General features: G+C 38.8%; 1 protein-coding gene across 2 annotated transcripts in view; it reads left to right on the forward strand.

Moving 5' to 3' along the window:
• Positions 1-24,363, forward strand: part of LOC106934271 (receptor-type tyrosine-protein phosphatase zeta-like) — a 119,025-nt gene that overhangs the window by 78,241 nt on the left and 16,421 nt on the right. Inside the window, exons 11-16 of one of the 2 annotated variants that reach the window (XM_088006670.1) lie at positions 6,782-6,822; positions 6,912-7,728; positions 8,656-9,207; positions 14,639-14,777; positions 22,935-23,020; positions 23,531-23,616. In XM_088006670.1, the coding sequence (XP_087862796.1) occupies positions 6,782-6,822; positions 6,912-7,728; positions 8,656-9,207; positions 14,639-14,777; positions 22,935-23,020; positions 23,531-23,616 (1,721 nt within the window). Of the gene's footprint in view, positions 1-6,781; positions 6,823-6,911; positions 9,208-14,638; positions 14,778-22,934; positions 23,021-23,530; positions 23,617-24,363 lie in introns of both variants that reach the window. The other variant, XM_088006669.1, reaches the window with a different exon arrangement.

Below are 24,363 nucleotides of genomic sequence, written 5' to 3' on the forward strand. Positions count from 1 at the left end.
TCTTCATGAATATTTATGACTGTTGTCATAAAGCGTCATTCGGTAAATTATGACACTTTTAATACAAAGTTGACATTATTCAAAATGTCTTTATGACAACTTGACATTAACCAAGAAATCATGATCTGACATAAATTTGTCATAATAGTAGTCATAATGATTTAATTATTACACTAGCAAAAGCTTTAACAAAACAATGATTAATATTTCCACTCCCTGAAATAAAGCAAAACAAATAGGACAAGCAATAAAGATTTCATTAAGCTTTATTACACGGTCAAATGATTTAATAACACTCATTAACAATTTATTTTACATCAACTAAAGTGGAACAAATAGCACCAGTTATGAATACGTCTTTAAGTGTCATTAATATTAACTTTTACCTCAAGTAAATTGAAACTAGTAGCAACAATTATAAAGATGTAATTTAGTATTACAGTGTCAAATGCTATGCTAACAGAGTCATTGATATTAAGTCTTACCTCAAATGAAGTGAAACACACTGGACTACTTATAACTACCATCATAACTGTAGAACAAACCCTTTGTACATTGGAATAAAACAAAAGATAACTTGTTCTAAGATAACAGAGGGTTTAACGTCTGGTCAGTATGTTGTTACTCTGAAATGCTGATTGAAAAACTAAAGCAGAATTACTTATTCTTTAACTTAAGAAAATAGGTTCTTTCAACAGTAACATGTTTTGCTTTGATTATGTCAGCCATATCCTTCGTTATAGTCTCCCTGTAAAGCTCTGAAAACAGGAGATCTTCTTCTTGTCTTCATTTCCTGGAAGCAGCTCTTTGAAGGTGTCCAGAAATGCTCAGAAATTACAGTTGTTCTTGCAATAGTTAATCATGGAGAAAACCTTTTCATGAACTCAAACTTGGTGAATCTCTTCTGGACATTCTCATAGTTGGTGATGACTCAATTCATTGTGGTCACTTAAAAAAAGAACAAAAACAAAAAACAATGTCATCATAATTCTGAATTTATTTAAATACCATTCCAAAAATGTCCCTTGCTGCACACTGTCAGAATGGTAGACTGGCAGACAAATGCCTAGTTAACATGACTGGTTGTTATAAAGTGCAATACAATTATTTCTTAATACAAGTGGAATAATAACTGGAGCTGAACAAAATTATTCTGATCAAATATTTGTCTGGCAGAAGTTCAGACAGACTGCCACTGTTATTCGAATGCATCATTTAAGTTTTAGGCACATGAATGCATCTTTTCACTTAATGAGCATTCAAAATTATTTCTAACCACATACTCTGACTTAGGGTTGTTTGCAAGAAGCTTATTAATAAATAAACAGATTTAACATCAGTTTTAGTTGTCTAAAACGTAACTTAACTCAGCTGGTGAATGTTGATTCCTGCTCCCCATTCCCCACTTACCTGGCTGTCCCACCCCACTTCACATGGTGAAAATATTAACACAAAAACGACTTACCTAATTTTCTTGGGGAATATTTCATCTGCTTCTTTCTCTTTGGTCAAATAGGAACTTCTTTCTCTGGTGGCTGGTCCTTATTATCATCCTCCACACTCGTAGCATGTCTTCATTAGCCAACTTTGTCCTCCCACCATGTGTCCTTAGGCTAGCCTGGGTCTTCATGTGGCTAAACTTGCCAAAGCAAAGAACACAAGCACTGTGTCACATCAGCCAAGTCGCTAAATAATGCACATGAAGAATAACTTTGACTAATATATTAGCTTTTAATTTGCTATATTAAAATTGGAGGGGGAAAAACTATTTGCCTGTCTTTAAAATATATTTAATATTAAGGGCTAACCTTACAGTAATTGTTTAATAACTTTAGCTAACATTAACTTACAGCAAGGTAGGATTGGCTTGAATTGCTCATAGCTAACATTACAGAGAAAGAGAACATAGTCAATGTTATTTTCTCAAAGAAAATGTAAAGTTAATAAGACACATACCTCATATGTATTAGGTATCAAACTTCAGCTTCTTTTTAAACAGGAGGTCTGGCCGTTATAACCACAGACATAATATATTATGTCTATAGTTATAACTTGTATTAGGTTTGCGCCACAATATGGAAGATTTCTTCTTCACCAACACACTGCACGCCTGTTCGTGCACTGCTGCCTCTCACTGGTGGAGATGATGTATTGCACTACTTAGCCCTTGTGTTTAGAAATGGGGTCCATACCAACCGACCCCACACACGTAAAACTTTTATCATTTGCCACAGTTCTCTACGTTTGCCTCAGTCCTCGCACGCACAAGGGTTAAAACATCCTTAAATAATGTTTCAAATGCTAAGTTCATAAGTGCTTTGTAGACATCTTGCTGTAAAACTTTAGGATCGATTAAATTAAGAAAATTAAGACTAAACAACATGGCAGAGCTTTATAATATTACTACAAATAGCAAATTTTTAAAGTTTAATCGGTAATACTTTTATAACAAATTTATGTCAGATCATGATTTCTTGGTTAATGTCAAGTTGTCATAAAGACATTTTGAATAATGTCAACTTTGTATTAAAAGTGTCATTATTTACCAAAGGACACTTTATGACAACAGTCATAAATATTCATGAAGACTTACTGATGTTCATGACAGGTGTTATGTCATGTTTATGACAGTGTCATGACAGTCTTATTCAACCCCCTTCAAATAAAGTGTTACCGAAAATATTTATTGGTAATAACAAAGAACTGTACCGTTCCATATTGACCTTGTCTTTAGCAGTAGCAAAGGAAAAACAATGAAAATTAAGCCATCTGTGAAGCATAGAGGTTTTTCAATAGAGAACTGGAGAAAAACGATATAGCAGAAGTCACTTATACCTCTTGTGTGATAAGAAAAGGCTGGGGAAAATGCAGCTCTTCCACACTGTCCAGTCTTCTGTCTTTCTGAAACAACCTGCACTGTACAAAAGCAAGAACATGTTGTTTTGGTTGTTGAACTTACTGGTTAAATCAATAAAATAGATTTGCAGACAAGACACTATATATATATATATATATATATATATATATATATATATATATATGTGTGTGTGTTATGTGCTGGACTGTCTCAGAGGCCTCCTTGCACAACCTACATCTTGGGTCTTGTCTGGTGTGGTAGATCTGAGCCTCTATTGCTCTGGTGTTTAGGGCTCTATCTGATCTATCTAATATCTGATTTATCTGATATATTTGATCTCTGTAATTGTGTATGTATATATATATATATATATATATATATATATATATATATATATATATATATATATATACACACACAAGCCGTAAGGAAGGAGGCAGAGGACTAGTGAGTGTGAGAGTCACTGTCCAGGATGAAAACATCCAAGATCCATAAATACATCAAGGACAAAGCCTCAACAGACGATGTGCTCAGCGAATGTCTCAGACAATGGGGAACAGAGGATGAGGTGCTGGAGGAACCATCATGGGAGGACAAGCCCCTACATGGGATGTACCACCGACAAATAACTGAAGTGGCTGATATCAGGAAATCCTACCAATGGCTGGAGAAAGCTGGACTCAAGGACAGCACAGAGGCCCTCATCCTGGCTGCACAGGAACAGGCCCTAAACACCAGAGCAATAGAAGCTCAGATCTACCACACCAGACAAGACCCAAGGTGTAGGTTGTGCAAGGAGGCCTCTGAGACAGTCCAGCACATAACAGCAGGGTGCAAGATGCTGGCAGGGAAAGCATACATGGAACGACATAACCAAGTGGCGGGCATAGTGTACAGAAACATCTGTGCAGAATATGGACTGGAAGCCCCGAGGTCAAAGTGGGGAACAGCCCCAAAGGTGGTGGAGAATGACCGAGCTAAGATCCTGTGGGACTTCCAGATCCAGACAGACAAGATGGTAATGGAGAACCAACCGGACATTGTGGTGGTGGATAAAGAACAGAGGAAAGCCGTTGTGGTGGATGTAGCAATACCAAGTGACCACAACATCAGGAAAAAGGAGAAACTGGAGAAATACCAGGGCCTGAGAGAGGAACTGGTGAAGGCCTGGAAGGTGAAGACCACAGTGGTGCCTGTGGTCATCGGGGCCCTCGGGGCAGTCACCCCCAAACTGGAGCAGTGGCTCAAACAGATCCCAGGAACAACATCAGACATCTCAGTCCAGAAATGTGCAGTTCTAGGCACAGCCAAGATACTGGAGGAGAACCCTCAAGCTCACAGGCCTCTGGTAGAGGACCCGAGCTCAGAGGATGAAAGAGAGAGACCACCCGCGGAGGGTGAGAAGGGAATTTATATATATATATATATATATATATATATATATATATATATATATATATATATATATATATGCGCGCACACACACACATTTCTTTGCTTGGGGTGCAGTTACTTAAATTATTTAGAATTTAATAATAATAAGAGAGTACGTGACATAAAATGGCACGACATATTTTAGTTTAACTTTTATGAAAATGCATAGACTTAGAGGTATCATTTTGGTGTCGCAGTGATTTGGGAGCAAGATGCAGCATCTACTAACCACTCACCAGTTATTACACCATGACTTTGTGGTAAACTGAACAAGTGTCATTACAGCAAATAAAACCACGTAATCCTCAGATATTAACTAAAATTACCAGGAAGTCAGTTGTGGACTGACGAAGTAAAGAAACAGAAAACGTTACCTTCAAAGATATGAATGCATCTTCTTAAACCATTTCAAGATTAGCTACCGTTGTCAGTATGCCAAATTGATTAATTTATGCTATACTAGCTTATTTTACAGATTTAACTTAAATTAACAAAACCTCATTTCTTACCGTTGTACGCAGCTATGTTTAGCTAGTATTCGGTGCTTTCAGGCGGCATGCTCGACTGACAGGAAAGTCAAACCAGTACAGGTGGACTGAACTAATTCGAAACATCTCCAAACTTCCTGAGCCTATATAGACTATGTCATTACAATGAGATAATATCTCATTATCAGCACTCAGTTAGTATCTCATTATTTTGAGATGCTATCTCATTATAATGAAATAATTTTTTTTTTTTTTACAGAGTGATAGAAACGGGCTTCCATAAGATCAAGACTCATTCATCCATCTCTTTATGAACCTTGCTTTGTGTACTGGTGGGCTGTCCTGTAGGAACAGGGAAGAGCTTTCCTAAACTGCTTCCACTTTTCAAGAGCATAATGTCCAACATGTCTTCTTATGCTGTAGCATTATCTGTTTCTTACACTGAAACTGTGGGGTTGAGCCCAACTTCTGATAAACAACCCCACACCATAATCCTCTCTCCACCAAACTTTACACTTGACACAGTGCAGTCAGAACATTGCCATATTCCGCAACTGCCAAGCTCTACTTTTCCATTAAGAGACAGACATATGATTTATCACTCTAGCGAGCACATCTGGTATATCCAAGGCTTTGTGCTGCAGTTGGATGCCGCTGCTCAGTCATAGAAAACCATTCCACTGTTCCTAAACTAATTAAGTCACTAACTCTGCAGAGTTGGTGACTCCAGCACACTGTTTGCCTCAGGTTGTGATGTCCAGGACTCAGTTATTTTACATGGCCTCCTACTTTGTAGTTGTGTTGCAGTCATTTCTAATCACTTCTACTTTATGTTGCCAATAACAGATGACTGTGAAATATTCAGTAGTGAGGAAATTTCACATCTGGACATATTGTACAAGTTGCTTCCTATCATGGTGCTGTGCTGGAATTCACTGGTGTCCTGACAGCGACCCATTCTCTCCCGGATGATTGTAGAAGCAGTCTGCATGATTGATTAGCTGCTGGTGGTGATAGAACATGACAAGTCAATGATTTGGAAAGGTGACTACTTCTGCTGATACAGTTTAGCTCTATTGTCAACCAAAACATTATTTGTGGCCTTTTTGTCGAAGCCCATGGTAGCTTCCCCCAAAACCCTGTTTAACAGCCTTCCACCCTTCACCTGAAGCTTCACAGACCAGTCTCTACTGGTCTCCATGATGTGTAACTTAGCCCTAGACAGGTAAGGGCGTCAAGACCCCTTTCTGCCCATCTGCCCTAACCGCCCCCACCCTACTTCACTTTATATTTATTTTGGTTATTTAGTGGTTTTTGTAGATAAATGTTAAATGATGCTGTGTCTTTTGGATAATCCATGCATGAACATACCTGTTTTCCTGCATGTGCGTGTGTACCAAAACTACAATAACCAGTAATGGTGAAAATTAAATACAAGTTCTTTGAGATTTGTGAAAATGAGTTGTACTTAAAGAAATAAACTCCCTAGTCTTGCTGGCTATTTGCTGACTAAATCCTAGATAAGCAGAAGAAATACAGCGATGAAGTGACTTGACAGATTAAAATTCTGAACTGAAAGCATGAGATTACTTTTTATACTGACTTGAAGATGGTGCTGATCCTTTGTTTCTCCTCAGTTTTTTGTCTTATTTTGATTTCAGTTTTGCAGGAGCTTCCTTAACTTCCTTAAATATGTTATTTTATTATTATTTGTGAATATTTAAATAATAAAACTAAAGTTCATTTTCATATTCTTATTATTTTTAATATGCCTTTGACTCTTCCCCCCTGCAATCTTTTAATCCAAATCATTTCATTTTCTTCTTTTCAGCCTTATTTATCCAGACCAAGGATATCAGTGTTAATGTTCATAGTGGTTCAGATGGTTAAATCAAAATCTAACTCTGGTTATCAATCATTGCATTTCATGAGTTTTCTAAAAGCCTGTTCTCTTTTTCAATTATTTGATCTTTCTAATTTTATAACCTGTTCTCCTTTTCAGAAAATGCTCTGGATCCAGGTTCAGATGAAACTGAATTTGAGGTACATGAACCTCTACTCTTGTTTTCTGTGCACCTCCCATTACAGCTTATCTTGCTATAATAACTTACAATCTCCAATTTCACATACAGGGCAACTATGAACCTGACTTGTCCTGGAATGAGGTGGACCAAATCAGGAACAATAATTTAAACTGGGGTACTGCAGACTCACCAAGGACCACAACATCAGCACCACCTTGGTTTCACTTGCCTGGCATTGGAACTCCTACAGAAGAGTCCAGTGAGAGAAGAACCACTACTGAACCTGCTTCTGCTCTACTATCCAGTCAGTCTGGTGAAGTTTTAAGACCCTCTGAGGAGACAGGACCCATGAGTACTCCCTTGCAACCACCAGAGGACACTAAGTTGCCAGAGAGCAGAGGGAGTGCAGGCACTGGTAGCAACACTCTTTTTTATTTCACAACAGAAGAAGCCCCAATTTCAACTTCTCCCTCTCCTCTTCTCACATATATAAAGACAGATGGTGTAAATGTACAAGAACATCATGAAGACTTATCCAAAAACGGAAAAGTTGGCCCAAGCACTGTTAACCCTATTACCCCTGACACAAAGACAGACAGTTCAAAAGTTATTTTTCAATATCCACCTACCATAGAGTCATCTCTCACCACAGATATGAGCAGTAACTCATCGCCGTCCTTTAAGCAAGCCGAGACTGATCAAGGTTTGGCACAAGCCATAAGTGAAGACAGTACTACTGATGAGCATGTTTCTACTCATACCAGAGGTTTTCCTGAGGTTCAGATATCACCCTCTACTTCCAAGACCTTTTCATCCACAGAAGCTGAACACCATAGTGCCACAAGTTCCACCATGCCTCACTTTTCATCCCCATCTGTGGTGCTGAGTGGCATTGTTGTTCAATCCACGCAGCCACTATCAAACGGTGAGCGTAGCTCTCTCTTCCCCTCCTCTTCCTTTGCCTCCTCCCCTATGTGTGACACCTTGGAGCCAAGCGCCACTCTCTCCATTCGCTTGCATGACCCTTCCTCCCTGTGGCCTGTGTCATCTGCCAGCGCTCCAGACTCCCAGCATGCTGCTACTGGATTTCTGTCTAGTGAAGACCTGACTTCTACCTCAATCCCTTTCCTCCTTGCTTCCACCCTGCCTCACCCCTCTCACCCTTCACGTTCCCTACCTGGTCCAACAACTGACTCTGCGTTCTCTAACCTCACTTTTTGGGATAGTGATAATGATGTTTTGTTGTCTGGGTCTTCAGGTGATCTCTCTGTACTTAGTCATACCCCTCCACTCACATCAGTGTTGGACCTAACACACGCCAGTGTCACAGCCGAATTTTCACAAACTTCCTTGAATTTTTCATCCTCAACATTATCTCTTTCTTCCAGCCCTACCCTGCAGCCTTCAGTCGCTTTTTCTAGTGATTTCACTTTTTCTCTGGGCTTGTCCAAATCTCCAGCAACTGGATTTGAGGATTCAAGATATGCAACAGGGAGCAGCACAGAGTCTTTAGTTCCTGAGATCATTGGTGATGGGTTACTCCTAGCAAGCGATGTGGACATTGTGTGTGGCTGTTCTCTAGAGACATCAGCACCTTCATCATGGTTGCACACCTCTCCTCATGTGTCACTGTCAACATCAGCCAAGAGCACTAAAAGTTTAGAGCTGTACTCCAGCATGGTTTTACTTTCAGCTTCTGGTTCTAATGTAGAAAACCTTCCACTATCTCTGGAAAGTTTGGGCTCTGCTGCTCTGTCTTTTGACCACTCTCTGCTATTCCATAGTGCTATCTCAATGTCCTCTCCACAATTTCTCCAAGCCACCCATAGTGACCTGCATCTTTCTGTTACAGCCACATTGTCTGTTGTTGCGGATCCCAGTTTGTCAGCATCAGAGAGAAGCACCACCTTCCAAACCTCTTCCCTCCCTTTCCTGCCCACCACTTTCCCACTTAGCGCCACTACAGAGGAGCAGGTGTTAGACTTTAGCAGCAGCTCCTCTGGCTCAGCCTTCTTCCCTGACTCGCAGGAAGGATCAGACCAGGAGTGGGATAAAGGTCAAACCTCAGCTTCTGGAGTAAGCCCACTTCCTCATTCAACCAAAGTCGTGAGCACTGTCCCTCCATTCATTTTGCTGGAATCTGGTCAGAGCCCAGATGATGTGGAGGAACACTCTTCAGCTTTCTATTTTGAAAGTGGCAGCGGCAGTGCCATCAGTCCAGAAGTAAGAGGCAAAGTGGCCCCGACTGATGCAGAGGTGGCCTCGGGTTCACCCTGGTCTCTGGGAGGGACAGATATTAGCGGCTCAGGGCAAGGCGAAGGCCTTAATGACAACGAGACATCTTCTGACTTCACTATTTCAGAACACACAGAGACAGAATCTGAGGAAGAAGACCCAGTCTCAGGTAAAAACAAAAAAAGCTGATGCCGAGAAATGATAAACCCATCAGAGCAACAAAAGCCAAAGGGCCAGCAAGTGTTGTGGATATCCATCAGTGAATTTCAACAAAATTATATTTGATTTTTACATTGAAAAATGAAATGTAAAGGTAAACAAAAGCAAATTTATTCTAAACATTATACCCAACAACACTGAACATCATTATCTATAAAAGTGTGTTTTTACTTTGTTTTATTTATTATTTATTATTTCAGATAAAGTCCCAAAAATCAATAACATAGGAAGTAGGGTTTGGTTAGGAACTGCTCAAGATAAGACCTTTTATTTATTTATGTATTTACTTATTTATTTATTTATTTATTTTGCTGAAATTGTGTAAAAAGATGGAAGGAATATTTTAAAAGTTTAGAGATTACATCTTTTAAGGAAGGTGTATGAATATGTAATTTATGACTTTCACATGTTCAATGGCTTTGTTCTTAAGATCAAAACAAGGTCCAACTGAGATCTAACCCTACTTGACATGGACACCAGAGGGCAGCAGAGTTCTTTAAAACCTCAGATGATTGTTGTGTGTATTTATTTTGATAGATAAACTATATTCACCATTTTGCTATTTAGATTTGTTAAGCAGTTTACCAAAAATGGCTAATAATTATTGCCTGGGAATACTGGTCCTAATATAAGAATGAAGAAGTCTTCTATGTGTTTGCATGTTGTGCATCATTAACAAATCTAACATATTTCACTTTTTAATGCTCAGACAGAGTTTCAAAGCAATGAATGACTTCATTAAGGATATCCTGCTGTTTTGCATCATTAATCGCAGAATGCCACATCTGCTTTAGAAGTGGTAGATTTCACTTCTCACCAGGGAACTGGTAATTGTTTGGTAATTGCTGGATTCATTCATAGAGAAATCCAGCCATGCTTTGTTTTAGGCAGATATTCCATCAGGGTGAGCACCATTTCAGTGTGATTTATATTAGGTATCATCAATGAACCCTGTCTTCATTATTTAGTTTGAAGTCTTCTCAGAAGGACCTTGGTGAGTCCATTTCTCTCATTGGACCTTAGGATCAAATGAATGAACCGTTTTCGTTCCTCTGTCAAAAACTTTGCAATTTATTGCATAAACAGTAGAATCTGCAGTGTTTCTGATGGATAAAGCAAAATTCACGAGGTGACAGACTTGAAAGAAAATGCAGCTTGGTCTCTTTATGAACAGTCATTAATGGTTGAGCTCGCTCAGTTTGTCCAGAAGAGGAACGTTAACTCGATCTGCCCCAGGGTTAGCAGGAGTTCCCTTCCAGATTACTAGGTCATGACAAAGTGTGACTTTGTCATGAATGTACAGACTAAGGCCCTTTGAGTACCTGTGATGGACAAACAAAACATTCTGGGAAGAATAAAAGTAGGAATGGTAACACCAAAATGTTGTGTATTTACATTTGAAATCAGATAGTGCCTGACATTAAATTAGATAATACTTTTATTTATTTATTTTGTTTGCTCAATTAGGATTACCTAGATATTTTTGTCAAAATAATAGATGATAAAATAATAATCCAGAATAATAACTTCCCTCTAAATTCATCATTGCCTTTTAAACTACAGGTGCTGGTCATAAAATTAGAATATTGTGATAAAGTTCATTATTTTCCATAATGTCATGATAAAAATTAAATTGTCATATATTTTAGATTCATTGCACACCAACTGAAATATTTCAGGTCTTTTATTGTTTTAATTTTGATGATTTTGGCAAACAGCTCATGAAAACCCAAAATCCCTGTCTCAAAAAATTAGAATATTATGAAAAGGTTCTCTGAACGAGCAATAAAAATAATCATCTGAATCAACAAAGTAACTCTAAACACCTGAAAAAGATTCCTGAGGCCTTTAAAAACTCCCAGCCTGGTTCATTACTCAAAACCACAATCATGGGTCAGACTGCTGACCTGACTGCTGTCCAGAAGGCCATCACTGACATCCTCAAGCAAGAGGGTGAGAAACAGAAAGAAATTTCTGAACGAATCGGCTGTTTGCAGAGTGTTATATCAAGGCACCTCAGTGGGAAGTCAGTAGGAAGGAAAAAGTGTGGCAGAAAACGCTGCACAACGAGAAGAGGTGACCGGACCCTGAGGAAGATTGTGGAGAAGGGCCGATTCCAGACCTTGGGGGAAGCAGTGGACTGAGTCTGGAGTAGAAACATCCAGAGCCACTGTGCACAGGCGTGTGCAGGAAATGGGCTACAGGTGCCGCATTCCCCAGGTCAAAGGTCAAGCCACTTTTGAACCAGAAACAGCGGCAGAAGCGCCTGACCTGGGCTACAGAGAAGCAGCACTTTGGACCACTGTTGTTCAGTGGTCCAAAGTACTTTTTTCGGATGAAAGCAAACTTTGCATGTCATTCGGAAATCAAAGTGCCAGACTCTGGAGGAAGACTGGGGAGAAGGAAATGCCAAAATGCCAGAAGTCCAGTGTCAAGTACCCACAGTCAGTGATGGTCTGGGTGCCATGTCAGCTGCTGGTGTTGGTCCACTGGGTTTTATCAAGGGCAGGATCAATGCAGCAGCTATCAGAAGATGTTGGAGCACTTCATGCTTCCATCTGCTGAAAAGTTTTATGGAGATGAAAATTTAATTTGGTCTGGAATCGGCCCTTCTCCACAATCTTCCTCAGGGTCCGGTCACCTCTTCTTGTTGTGTAGCGTTTTCTGCCACACTTTTTCCTTCCTACTGACTTCCCACTGAGGTGCCTTGATATAACACTCTGCAAACAGCCGATTCGTTCAGAAATTTCTTTCCGTTTCTCACCCTCTTGCTTGAGGATGTCAGTGATGGCCTTCTGGACAGCAGTCAGGTCAGCAATCTGACCCATGACTGCGGTTTTGAGTGATGAACCAGGCTGGGAGTTTTTAAAGGCCTCAGGAATCTTTTTCAGGTGTTTAGAGTTACTTTGTTGATTCAGATGATTATTTTTATTGCTCGTTCAGAGAACCTTTTCATAATATTCTAATTTTTTGAGACAGGGATTTTGGGTTTTCATGAGCTGTTTGCCAAAATCATCAAAATTAAAACAATAAAAGACCTGAAATATTTCAGTTGGTGTGCAATGAATCTAAAATATATGACAATTTAATTTTTATCATGACATTATGGAAAATAATGAACTTTATCACAATATTCTAATTTTATGACCAGCACCTGTACATTCCTTTGGTTTGGTGTTTTGGTCTAATCCTTCTGTAGGCAAATACGCTGCTGGCCTACAAACCTGCCAGAACTCTTCAGGTTTGCAGGCTCCCTCTGGACTGAGACCTGGCCTCCAGAACACTGACTTTGTTGATGTCACACAGTTGCTAAATTGGCAGGACTATGCTTCTATATTTCCACATGATTTTCTTTCCTTGTGATGCAATTTATTTCATGAAACTCACCGGCAAGTCACTTATCTCACTGGAATCTACTGGGTTTCCTGAGAAAACTGTGAAAGGGTGTTAAATAATATTTCATTTTTAAAAGTACTTTAAAGGGCAGGAATATTATACAATGTCATTCTGAGTTTACTAAAACGGTGTCGTGACCCAGAAAGCCTTCCCAGAATGCAACGTGCTTGCTTCACTGTCACTTTTACCACTGATGTGTACCCAGTGAATAGATTGCTCCAGTGATTCCTACTGAGTGAATGTCTTGCTTTCCAGTTCTGTAAGATGGTCTATTTGGTGATAGAAAGAGAAATGATTAACACTTGCTGGTATTTATTTATTAATGGTGCTGTTGTTATGTCAACCAAAGTGATGGTGACACGGAGATTCTGCATCTCAGAGTATCTAACAACATTTTTAACATCATCACCCAGAATACAGATGTAAGGTCTAAAGTGCATAACAGTAAATCTGATAGATTTCTCTGACTGAGTTAGGTGAAGACCAGGAAGGATTTTCTACAACTAATTGTAAAGCTGTTTTAAGGGTAAATGTATTTTTACAGAATTTAGTCTATATCTCACATACGCTTTCAGATTTTTTTTTCTGTGGGATCATCATGAGTCAGTGATTGAAATTCATATTAAAAAATTTTAATCTATCATTAGCAGGGGTGAAAGTAAACCGAGTGTTCGGATAGCGAACCAGTTACAGCTGCACTTTGACTCAGAATAGATCTGCTAGCAATAGGCAGTCTGAAACACCAGTTCATCTGTTCATAAATAAAAATTTTTCTTATTCCGAAATGTTTCTGAACTGTCCGTGCTGTCTGGAGCCTCTCCCCATCCAGTCGCCCTCCTCTCTCTGTTTCTCCTCCCAGAACCCTGGAGCTCAATCCTTTCGTCAACAGGCAGCTGTTAAACATCTGCTTGCTACAAAATGTCACAGTTAAAAGCAAACAGATAATATCTAGTTGTGCTCCATGTTATTTTGCTCATATACAACACAACACAGTGAGAAAAAAACGCTTATGACCAGAGATTTTTTGCATGGCACATGCATCTACTTCCAGAAGACTGGTGCTGATTGGATTGTTGCATTTGATTTATTGACTGCGACATTTTACACAGGTGGTCTACAGACACAAAAAATGCCACTTGTGTTGGAATAGGGAAAACAATAAATCACTTATCATTTATAGACTCTAAAACAAAAAATGTGAAAATACCACAGGACAGTGAATTTTTAATCACGCAAAAACAAAACTTGATAGCAACTAATTTGTTCAACAAAGGACAAACTACTATTGATGTTAGTTAGCATCACTGCAGACACTAACGTCAGAAAATCGTTTATCAATGTTAATACATGCCAGCTGAGGGGCAAAGTACAAAACTAGCCAAAAGATCAATGTTGTTGTTTTTTCTGATGTTTTCTTATGTTTCATTTTATTCATTTGTGAATATGATTTCAAATGTAACTGAATAAAATACTTTACTCAAAACAAATTCAATTAAAAGTAAAAGTTCAATTTTTCTAAACAACTTCAAGTACAAAGTAGACAAATTGTAATACAGCAATGCAAGTAAATGTACTTAGTTATGTTCCACCCACTGTGTGCCAGGACCTTCAGAGAAAGAGACGGAGAGGCTATAAAATGAGCCCACGGCGATTTTTGTCATATTCCCAGCAAGAACTTATAGCTGCGTTAACCCCTGGTCATTAGTGAACTTTTGCAGTTAAAGGCTTTCATTTAAGTTATGTTTCCTGGATAATTGTAATTTTTCAAGAAAAAGTCATATCTGTCACTGTCAATAGTACAAGAGCAATGGGACTGCAACAGTTATTTAATTTCAGGAGAACAGTTAAAATAATGAATGTTGGAGCTGATCTCTAAAATGTTTTAAACATTAACAAAGGAAGCTTTTTGTTAACAATCATCAGCTTCAGTTTCCCTCTCCCAGAGAATGGTTTCACATCTACCCGCCTTTGTTGACTCTGTGCAGATGCCAGTAACAGCAGCCATGAGTCCAGGGTCGGCTCCATGAGTGAGAAGGAGAGGAAGGCTGTGGTTCCTCTGGTCATCATTTCCACCCTCACTCTGCTTGGCCTGGTTGTTCTCATTGGCATCTTCATCTACTGGAGGTCAGTACCACTGTTCCATCACACCCACATGCCAAACACCTCCACATTGTTTTCTTTGACCTTCAAACAAAATCCCAAATTGATAGTCCCTTTATTTTATATCTCCATTCTGATGGTGCCATCCCAATCTAAGAAAGATACAAAAAAATTAATGACCCCAAATTTCAAAGGGGTCCACATTAAGGCTCCAGTATAACTTATATAAACAAATTTGATAACTAGAAACAACCAAACAAAACCAGGAGATGGTTCATATCGTAGCAGGCCTTACTGAGTGGAAAGAATCAAATTCATAATATAAAAACTTTTTTAAATAACAAAACCTGAAGGGTGTTGCATCCATTTCTTTTCATCCCTTCTTAGTCAACAATGTGTGGAGCTATCATTCTCTGGAAACGGAGCCAAAAGTTTCTTGGAGCATGTCTTTATCAGCATGTACATCATCTGCTTCTTAGGGACCACTGCTCTGCATATTTTAGGTGTTACACTTCTGAGTTGAATAAGTGAGTGATGAACAGGCTTCTACAGCACTTGATGGCTTCAAAGGAGGTGATGCAATAATTTAAAATCTAATGTTCTGAAACAGAGACATATATGAAATATGCAGGGCAGCGGTCCCTGAGGACCAGAGATGAGAAACACTGATCCAGAAGTTTAAAGTTTAGCAGCAATTCTCTTTAAAATTGCTCAAGATCAGTCACATTGGATGGAACATGCATGCCTTTTGACTAGGCCACTCTAGCACATAAATGTATTTAGATCTGAATCATTTCCTGCAGCTCAGGAAATGATTCCTCCTGAAACGAACATCCACCCCAGTCTCAAGTCTTCTGCAGTCTATCAGGATTTCCTCCAGCTCTTCTATCATATGTTCTACTTTGTGCTGGTCAGTCAAATAAAGTCAACATGTAATAAATTCAAGTTTATGTTTGTATTGTTGTTAAAAGTGATACAGTTAAAATAACATGAATTCTTTTGAAAGTGACATTATTTTATGACTATAGAGCATGATTATTTGTTTTCAAACTTATCTGTGAATTTTTCTTTACACTTGACAAAGTCACTAGCTCTGCCCCCCTTCATTTTACACTCTTTGGTTTCTTCCAATGCACACGTTATTTCTCCTCTTACTTATTTTTATGATAACCTCACTTTGTTCAAGACAAAATACATATCAACTATGCTTCTATGTCTAAAAAAACATCCTACTTTTAAATTATTGTAATCTAAAAATCACTGTTCTGGTTTCCGTTTCTCACACTTACCAGAAGAGGGCAGCAGAGGTTGCCTTTGAGCATAACTGAAAGAATAGTAGATGAATAGAATGAAACTGGTTCCCGTTGCCCGTACATCTTGTACTCTTCTTTTACAAGATGTATGCACATCTTATAAACACAAGACGCGTGGCCATCTTGTTTTTACAAGATGTGAAAACAAGATACACATTCTCTTCATTGAACACTTCTGATTAATGAAGAGAATGTTTCTCTTCATTAATCTCTAGTCTGAGAGATGTAACATCCTCATCACTGACAACAGACTTAAATAAACAAAAAACACATTAAAGTAAATACAGTGGAACCTTTGGGAGTAAAATACATTTGTTCAAGCTGATTATTCCTGTTTTAACAAGTTTCCTGTACAAAAATAATTAAATAATAACTCTCTAACCTGCATTGGTGTAGGTTAAATATCCACACCTGTACTGTTCACCTAATATATGATATGAACAGGAAATTATTATTTCAGTCTTTTAATTTTCATAATGAATTCTGCCTTGATAGTTTAACATTTATTCCAACATGAAACAAACTGCTTAAGAGTTGCTTATGATTTAGAAAATTAATCACAAATAATTACCATATAATACAGCCATTTTCATAAAACTAGAATATGCACTGAGATGACGCTCATTTGTTAGACCAAAAGTTCATTATAAAAACTGCGACCTTAATGCTGATTTTAAGCATATTTTTCACTAAACCCATGTCTTGTATGGTATGTCTTTGTTGCTCTGATGTAATGTTCTAATCTTAAATGTCATGTTTTTCTTAGTGATATGCAGAAAAATAATCACAATAGAAATAAAGGCTGAAAAACGTTAGTCTGTGTGTAAGTGCGGCAAGTTCTCACTAGTCTAGCCCCTTTCAGCTCTTTCGTACGCAACACATTTCTTACAAAAAAAAGAGGTCTTGAATCCGACGGTCATCTTTAAGTCTTTACTGGGCTTAATAAAAGGAAATAAAATAACAAACACATTCAAAACAAATAGAAAGTGACTGTCAAAAGACTGTGTTACTCTCAAGGTGCCAGACTACAATGAGCAGGTGACCTCATCTTTCATAAACTAATTAGTCAATAACCAATCAAAAGGCACCACGTAATAAGCTTAAACAAGATACAATTACAGATGCTTATCTTTTTCAAATAGCAGAGTAACAAATGAAACTCACGTAAATACAAAATAACATTTTGTATTAAGTTCAAAAATGTATATATTTCTCCTACACTGTGTATAATTATTCTGTCTGTATATCTATATCTAAATCTAGTGTATATGTGCAATTTTAGTATTGTAAGTGTGTGTGTGTGAAAGAAAATATAGTTTTTGTCCTATATGGCCCCTCATAGTTTTTTGTCAGTCGACTTATCTCAATGAAATTTCAGCTCACACATTGTTCATATGACACCAGAACATTCTTTGTGCTGCATTTAGTTTCAGTACCTGCACTGTTAATGTACAGGGTTAGTACTGTCTTGGAAGATGGACTCAACATTTCTTATGTTGAGTCCATAACATAAGAAATGTTGTGGATTCAACAAAAAATTCCTTATGTGCTTTCGCTCCTGAGAGTCGGACCAGCGTGGTTTTATCTGTAGCCACCTCATGGTTGAGATACCAGTCAATATGGACGTGTGTCCCACTCACTCCCCTCTTAGTGTTTTGATTTGTTGGCACTAACAAGTGATGTTTTTTATTTTTTTCACACATGCAAAATATATATTTGAATTATTTTTTTTTTCTTTCATTCAGACTGTGAAATGACCATCTTCAGAAATCTGATTGGATATGCTGTCAGGCAGTGTTTAACACTTAAGCCATTTTTTTTTACTGACTGTACATTTCCAAGTAATTTTACAGGGCCACATCTGACTTAACTTGTTGTTCTTGTTTTGCACTCTGCTTGTTGTTGTATATCAAAGATTGAGCGGTGCTAATCCGGCAATAATCTGAGGAGCATGGGGATTAATCTTCAGCGAGGGATGTTTCTCAGCTGCAGCAATTTGAGCATCCACTCAGCTGATATGTCTAGAGAGACTCACTGGATAGAAAATGACATCCGCCTGATTAGGCTGGTCCAGGGATTCGTGTCTCGATGTGATGATGGCAAGAAGCCAAACCTGCACTAATCTTCCTGCATTCGCCTCCTCTATTGTTCCTTTGTGACAGCCCAGGGAGGAGCCACACAGCTTTGGAAAACATTGCCTGACTTGTCAATAGCCACAACATTGGCAATAAATTAAAAGATTATGTTAGGTCAAAATAACATCAAATCAAGGTTTATCGCCTCCACAGCTCTATAAAAATGAATGATTTGTGGTTTTGCTCTCAAAGTCATTCTAAATGAAGTAAATATCTCATTACAAAGCATTCACCACTAAGCATTTATACCTTGATTACCAGGTAATCCTCTGAAATTTTTTTCACACACTGCTACACAATTAACTCAACCAGGCCTCACACTAAACAAGCTGTTCCTGCAGGTGGTCCGCCGGGTTGAAGTCAGGACAGCAGCTAAACCCTGCTCTGGATGGACCAACACTACAGGACAGCCTCTAATTGTGGATGTAGAATATTGAATGTGCACATGGTAACACTGGGCTTTCACAGATGCCATAGTTCTGGTTTTGCGCATGTGGGCACTTAAGTTATTTATTCTCTCACTTATGGTTCCACTGGGCAGTGTGCACTGCTGTGTTTGCTGATGGCTGACAGTCATTATAAAACCAAGTTATCAATACAACAGGACTCTTTATTACCACATCCCACACCATGGACTTCAGTGGTTTTGTGAACTATCTCATGCTGTGAGTACTGTAGGTTAGTGTGGAACCATTGTTCTTTTCACAACATGGCGGACTGCTTCGGTCGGCCCCACCTGCTAGTATTTGATGGGATAAAACATATTTATCATAGCAGCATACTCAGACAAGCTGGAGGACAACCTCGACCCAACATTCTTCTGAATCTGTCCAGGCCTGAGGCAACTGCATGTGAAACATCATTTGTGATTGCAGCTGAGATATGGGCGCCTGGTGGAGATGAGGACAAATGAACTATCCTGGTTTCTGCAGAATCTAGGGAGGACCCCATATGCCTCAATAGAAAGTTTTGTGAAATGTGCAGTCCTCAGATGAATATCACTATGGAGAGACACAAATTCAACACATGTAGACAAAGGGCTGGCGAAACTATTGAGCCATATGTCAGTGATTTGATAATAAAAGCCAAGCACTGTAATTTTGGAGGACTTTGTGAGAAGCTCAATAGAGACATGCTGGCCTGTGGCATCAATAACCAATGACAACCATCTCAGGAAAGTGCTGTTATGGAATTGCATAGTGTCAATTTCACTATTAGTATGAACTTTTACAGTGTTCCCATTCTCTGACGCTGCTTATTTGACACTTTGGACATTTACTGTGTGTGATCTGTTGCTCACTAAGGCCATTCAATTATGTCAGATCCGTGAGTTGACTGAGAATCATAATAAAACATAAATGTCACCACATGCCTTTATCACAACTGTAGATGCAGATTAAATCACAACTGGACAGAGATGAGACACTGACAAGGTCAGGTTGACATCAAACTGCACAATAACACCACACAGTTTATTACTGACTGTATTAATTGTTAGAGCCATAAATAGGAAATATTTAAGTTATGTGTAAGATGGTTTGTTTGTATTTTAAGAGATAAGATAAGATATTCCTTTATTAATCCCGCAGTGGGGAAATTTACATTGTTACAGCAGTATAAAAAGCAAAATCAATATGAAAAACTATATATACACAGTAAAATCAAGTGAATATAGAAATACTAAAAAACAGTATTATTCGAAATATAAATAAATAAACAATTTCCAGGTTTATTGCCTGTAGTAGAGAGTGGTGAACTACTTAGAGCAGTGGGTATTGTACAGTCTGACGGCGGCTGGAAGGAAAGACCTGCGGTATCTTTCCTTCACGCACTTAGGGTGCCGCAGCCGGGCGCTGAAGGAGCTGCTCAGTGCTGTCAGAGAGAGGTGCATGGGGTGGGAAGGGTATGCCAGCATGCGCTGGAGCTTAGTCCTCATTCTCCTCTCTGCCACCACCTCCACTGGGTCAACAGGACAGAGCTGGATTTCCTGAGGATCTTGTTCAGTCTCTTCCTGTCAGCAGTGGAGATACTGCTGCCCCAACAAACCACTCCGTAGAAGATGGCTGATGCCACCACAGCATCAAAAAAGGTCCTGAGAAGAGCCCCCCGCACACCGAAGGACCTGAGTGTCCTCAGGAGATGCAGTCTGCTCAGTCCTTTCTTGTAGAGGGCAGCTGTGTGGTCAGTCCAGTCCAGCTTGTTGTTAAGGTGAACACCCAGGTACTTGTAGGACCTCACGATTTCAATGTCCATTCCCTGAATGTTCACTGGTACAGAAGGCAAGTGTTTGGACCTGCGGAAGTCCACCACCAGTTCTTTTGTTTTTCCTGTGTTGATCTGCAGACAGTTCCTCTGGCACCATTCCACAAAGTTCTGAGTCAGTTCTCTGTACTCCTCATCGTCATCGTCCTTGATGAGACCGACAATAGCAGAGTCATCCGAGAACTTCTGCAGGTGACAGCTGGCAGAGCTGTACCGGAAGTCAGCAGTGTAGAGAGTGAAGAGGAAGGGGGCAAGGACTGTTCCTTGTGGAGCCCCGGTGCTGCAGACAACCTTGTCTGACTGACAGCCCTGGGTCCTCACATATTGTGGCCGTTCTATAAGGTAATCTTGGATCCAGGTAATGAGGTGGTTGTCCAGACCCGTGTACTCCAGTTTGTCCTTCAGTATCAGGGGTTGGATGGTGTTGAAAGCACTTGAGAAATCAAAAAACATGATTTTATAAAATTTAGTTAGGACGATTGATATTTGTTTAGGCATTTTTATTGTGCAATTTAGTTTTATTTTGAAAGGCTTACTTCCTGTCGGGTTGTATATTGCCTTAAGACAAAAGAAACCATTGTGCGGATTGCTTAGACACGGAGACAAAACAGTTTTTGACCGTGTAGACTGTGTATTTTTGGAAAGAAAGAAAAAGGACTGATTTATCGTCATTTTTGTATTTGTATTTTTTACAGATAAAGAGTTTTTTGTTAAATTCACGGTTCGCATGCGTCCTTTACTTCCAGTGTCTAAGGAATGACACAGATATTGGATCTGTTGCCATAACATTAATTGTTATGGTCATGTGGCAAAAAGGTACAAATGTCCTGCTTTTGGTCAACAGTGTAATCATGTAAGAAGATGAACCACTTTAGAATGTGTTGCAGGTCCAGGCCAGAGTTTGACAGCTGCAGCATCTTCTAATGTGGACAGTAGATGATGCTGCATTGCAGACGTCTAATGCTACTGTGTTTGGTTTGGAACAGTGGGCCTCTCATTACTGATATACTTTATCCAGCCTGACGTCAATCTTTAGTAGAGATTTTCTGTCAGCAGTTCTGCTTGGAAATTACAGGATTCTAAACAGCATGATGCAGTTTCAATCTGTTACCACAGCACTGACATGTCAGTATCTTGTCATTTTTCCACAACTGAAAAATAGAAAATTTTAGTTGCTGTCTATAATGTATATGTCTTTGACTTACTCTTTAGACTTTTTTTTAGCATTTCTGTATGATTTACTCACAATTTTGTGGACATTATGAATATTTAGCTGAAATAAAACATAGAAGAAATCTATGGGTCTAATTCCCAGCTATGAAAAGACAAAAATAACGTGTCTAAATGAGGTCGACCTTTGTTGTGTAGCTCCAACATTAAAATAATGTCTAAACAAACTGACTGACACTGGGATCTGCTTCACAGCTCAGCACTAAACTAATAAACCATTTCACTGAGATTTTATGAATTTGTATTGCATTTGATCATCTCTAGTTCAAAATTGAGAATACTGAAATAGATCAAATCTGAAGTGAATGATTTTTCTCTCTGGGGCATTTTTAGATTTTGGAAAAAATGTACTTTTAAAATGCTTTTTTAGCATTAGGACAGCCACAACAAGTTAATGAGTCAAACTTGTAGTGGAGTATTCTACACTCATTATAGATTCTTTAAAAGTAAAACCAGAGAGAAGAGATGGTTGTTTTTCTAGTGTAAAAATACTGAAAGTCAGTTTTATTGAATTGAGAAGAAAATGCTCTGTTTTGAACAAAAATAACAACATTATGTCTGCAGTTTTATACTCAGACATTATGTGTAAATATCTTAGATTTATTGTCCGTGTCTTGGTCTGCCTGTTCAGAGTTGTTCTTGTGTCATTGCAAAATTAACCAAACATTTTTGCTTTGATAAAATTAAACAGATAGATCAGTTTTAGATGCATAGGCAGATTTAAAGCAAAGTATGAACATAGTGAATGCGTATAAACATCTTCTTGACCATGTAAACAGAAATCCATTGTTGGCTTACTGAACCAGTGAGGCTCAGTCTTTGATTATCGTGGTTTCTTCTAAATATTCGTCTGTTAATCTCTGGGCTCAGCCGTCTTCCCAGGCGATGTCCATTTCTGGCTGAGATCTCACAGGTTCATTACAGAAGCCGCATCCATTTAAAAACATGTTGAGGATTAGCAGAACATCTTTTTTTTCGTGTTTATGTGAAGATTAACATGTAATGTCAAAATCTGGGCTCACGCAGAATCACATGAAAACAAAAGCATCTTTCAGCTTTTGGATTCACGGCACTTCTGTTGCTTTGCTGCCGGTGTTATTTTTGTCTTCCTGTTTTTAAGTTGGTCATAAACTTGTTTTCCCTGAGCTCAAACATTGCTGCAGCAGAAACATATCTGTTTCTATAATCTATGTGTTGAACAAAGAAAAGTAAACCTTCATCCTATTTCTTCTTTTCTACAGAATGTGCTTCCAGACGGCTCACTTTTACATCAACAACATGTCGTCACCCCGAGTCATCACACAGTCTGCTGCTGCATCAACATCTGGTAACACACACACACACACACACACACATACAAATACAAATAGATATGAATGAAAATCTGAAAACATAAATCTCATTCTTGTTTTTGGCAAATACTGCTTTACAAATTTAAATTTCTAACTACTATATCACTTTGCCTTCATATGTAAAATGCATGTTACCATATTTTTGAACCACAGAATGTCTGTTATGTTATAACTGATGCTTCTAAAGTGTCCACATTATAAAAGATATCCAAACTCGTGCACAGCACCAATGTTTAACAAATACTGCTGACCAGTCCAGCTGACCAGTGCTTTCTTCTTTAAAGATTTTAAGAACAACATCTGTCCTCTCTGTCTTTAAGGCTCTTAATGTATTCTTCCAGAGGGCTTCCGTGGATGATTTTTGCCAAAACTGAAAAAATGAAAAGAAGATCAGCTTTGGAAATAAAGTTGCCTAAAATCCATTTTCCCAAAAATGTCTGGTATCTGTATCATCTGTATTTAATTTTCCTTCTTAAATCTTCCAGGTGAGGACACCGCTTTTCTAGTGAAGGACTTTGTCAAACACGTTGCTGAACTTCACAGCACTCAGGGCTTCACAGCAGAGTTTGAGGTATGAGACCAGGAACATTTCTGTACTTGTGATTCCAGCTGTCATGTGCAGACATGCTGTGGCTGGCATGCAGCTCCTGGATGTTGTCCCTGTCACTAAACCATGACGCATGGCTACAGCCAGTGGCGCAACTGCACATTATTCTGGTGGATGCGAAAACATAAATCGGTGCCCTCTCCTGCCCCCCGAGGCGAGGGGTGAGAGGGTGAAACTCGCGCTAGATTTACCTCATCATGTGCGTGAGGTGAAGGAGCGTAAGGCGCGCTGACGTGTATGGGAAGACATAATCGGCGCACCGCCCCCTCCAGATGGGGTTTTGGCGCCCCCTCTGGTGCTCCGCCCCTATGCGTTGCATGCGCTGCATACCCACTTTTTGCGCCACTGGCTACAGCATTGTTTGACTAATATTGATTCTGTGATCATTAATGATCCATGAATAAATAGAATGAACTGAAATTAGTTTTTTTTATTGCAGATTTAAATCCCAAAAAATGTTATCTTTATTCATACAGGTCGTCTCATTGAGATCCAAACAAAAAGTTATAAACACAAAAAAACAAGTAATTAGGAGATTTGACTCAATTAAATAAACTAATAAAATATTAGCTAAATATTAGAGCCCTCTCAAAATGCCTGTTGACTGTGACTGCAGTTGTGCACATGGTTTGTGAGGAGCCTCCCTTCATTCTTGTGAACAGGAAGTCACTTGTGTTTTTTCTGTTCACTGACTTAATGAATCCAGGTCCA

The sequence above is a fragment of the Poecilia mexicana genome, unplaced genomic scaffold (assembly GCF_051168715.1).
Source record: "Poecilia mexicana isolate PSO_F unplaced genomic scaffold, ASM5116871v1 scaffold_6, whole genome shotgun sequence".
NCBI lineage: Eukaryota > Metazoa > Chordata > Actinopteri > Cyprinodontiformes > Poeciliidae > Poecilia > Poecilia mexicana.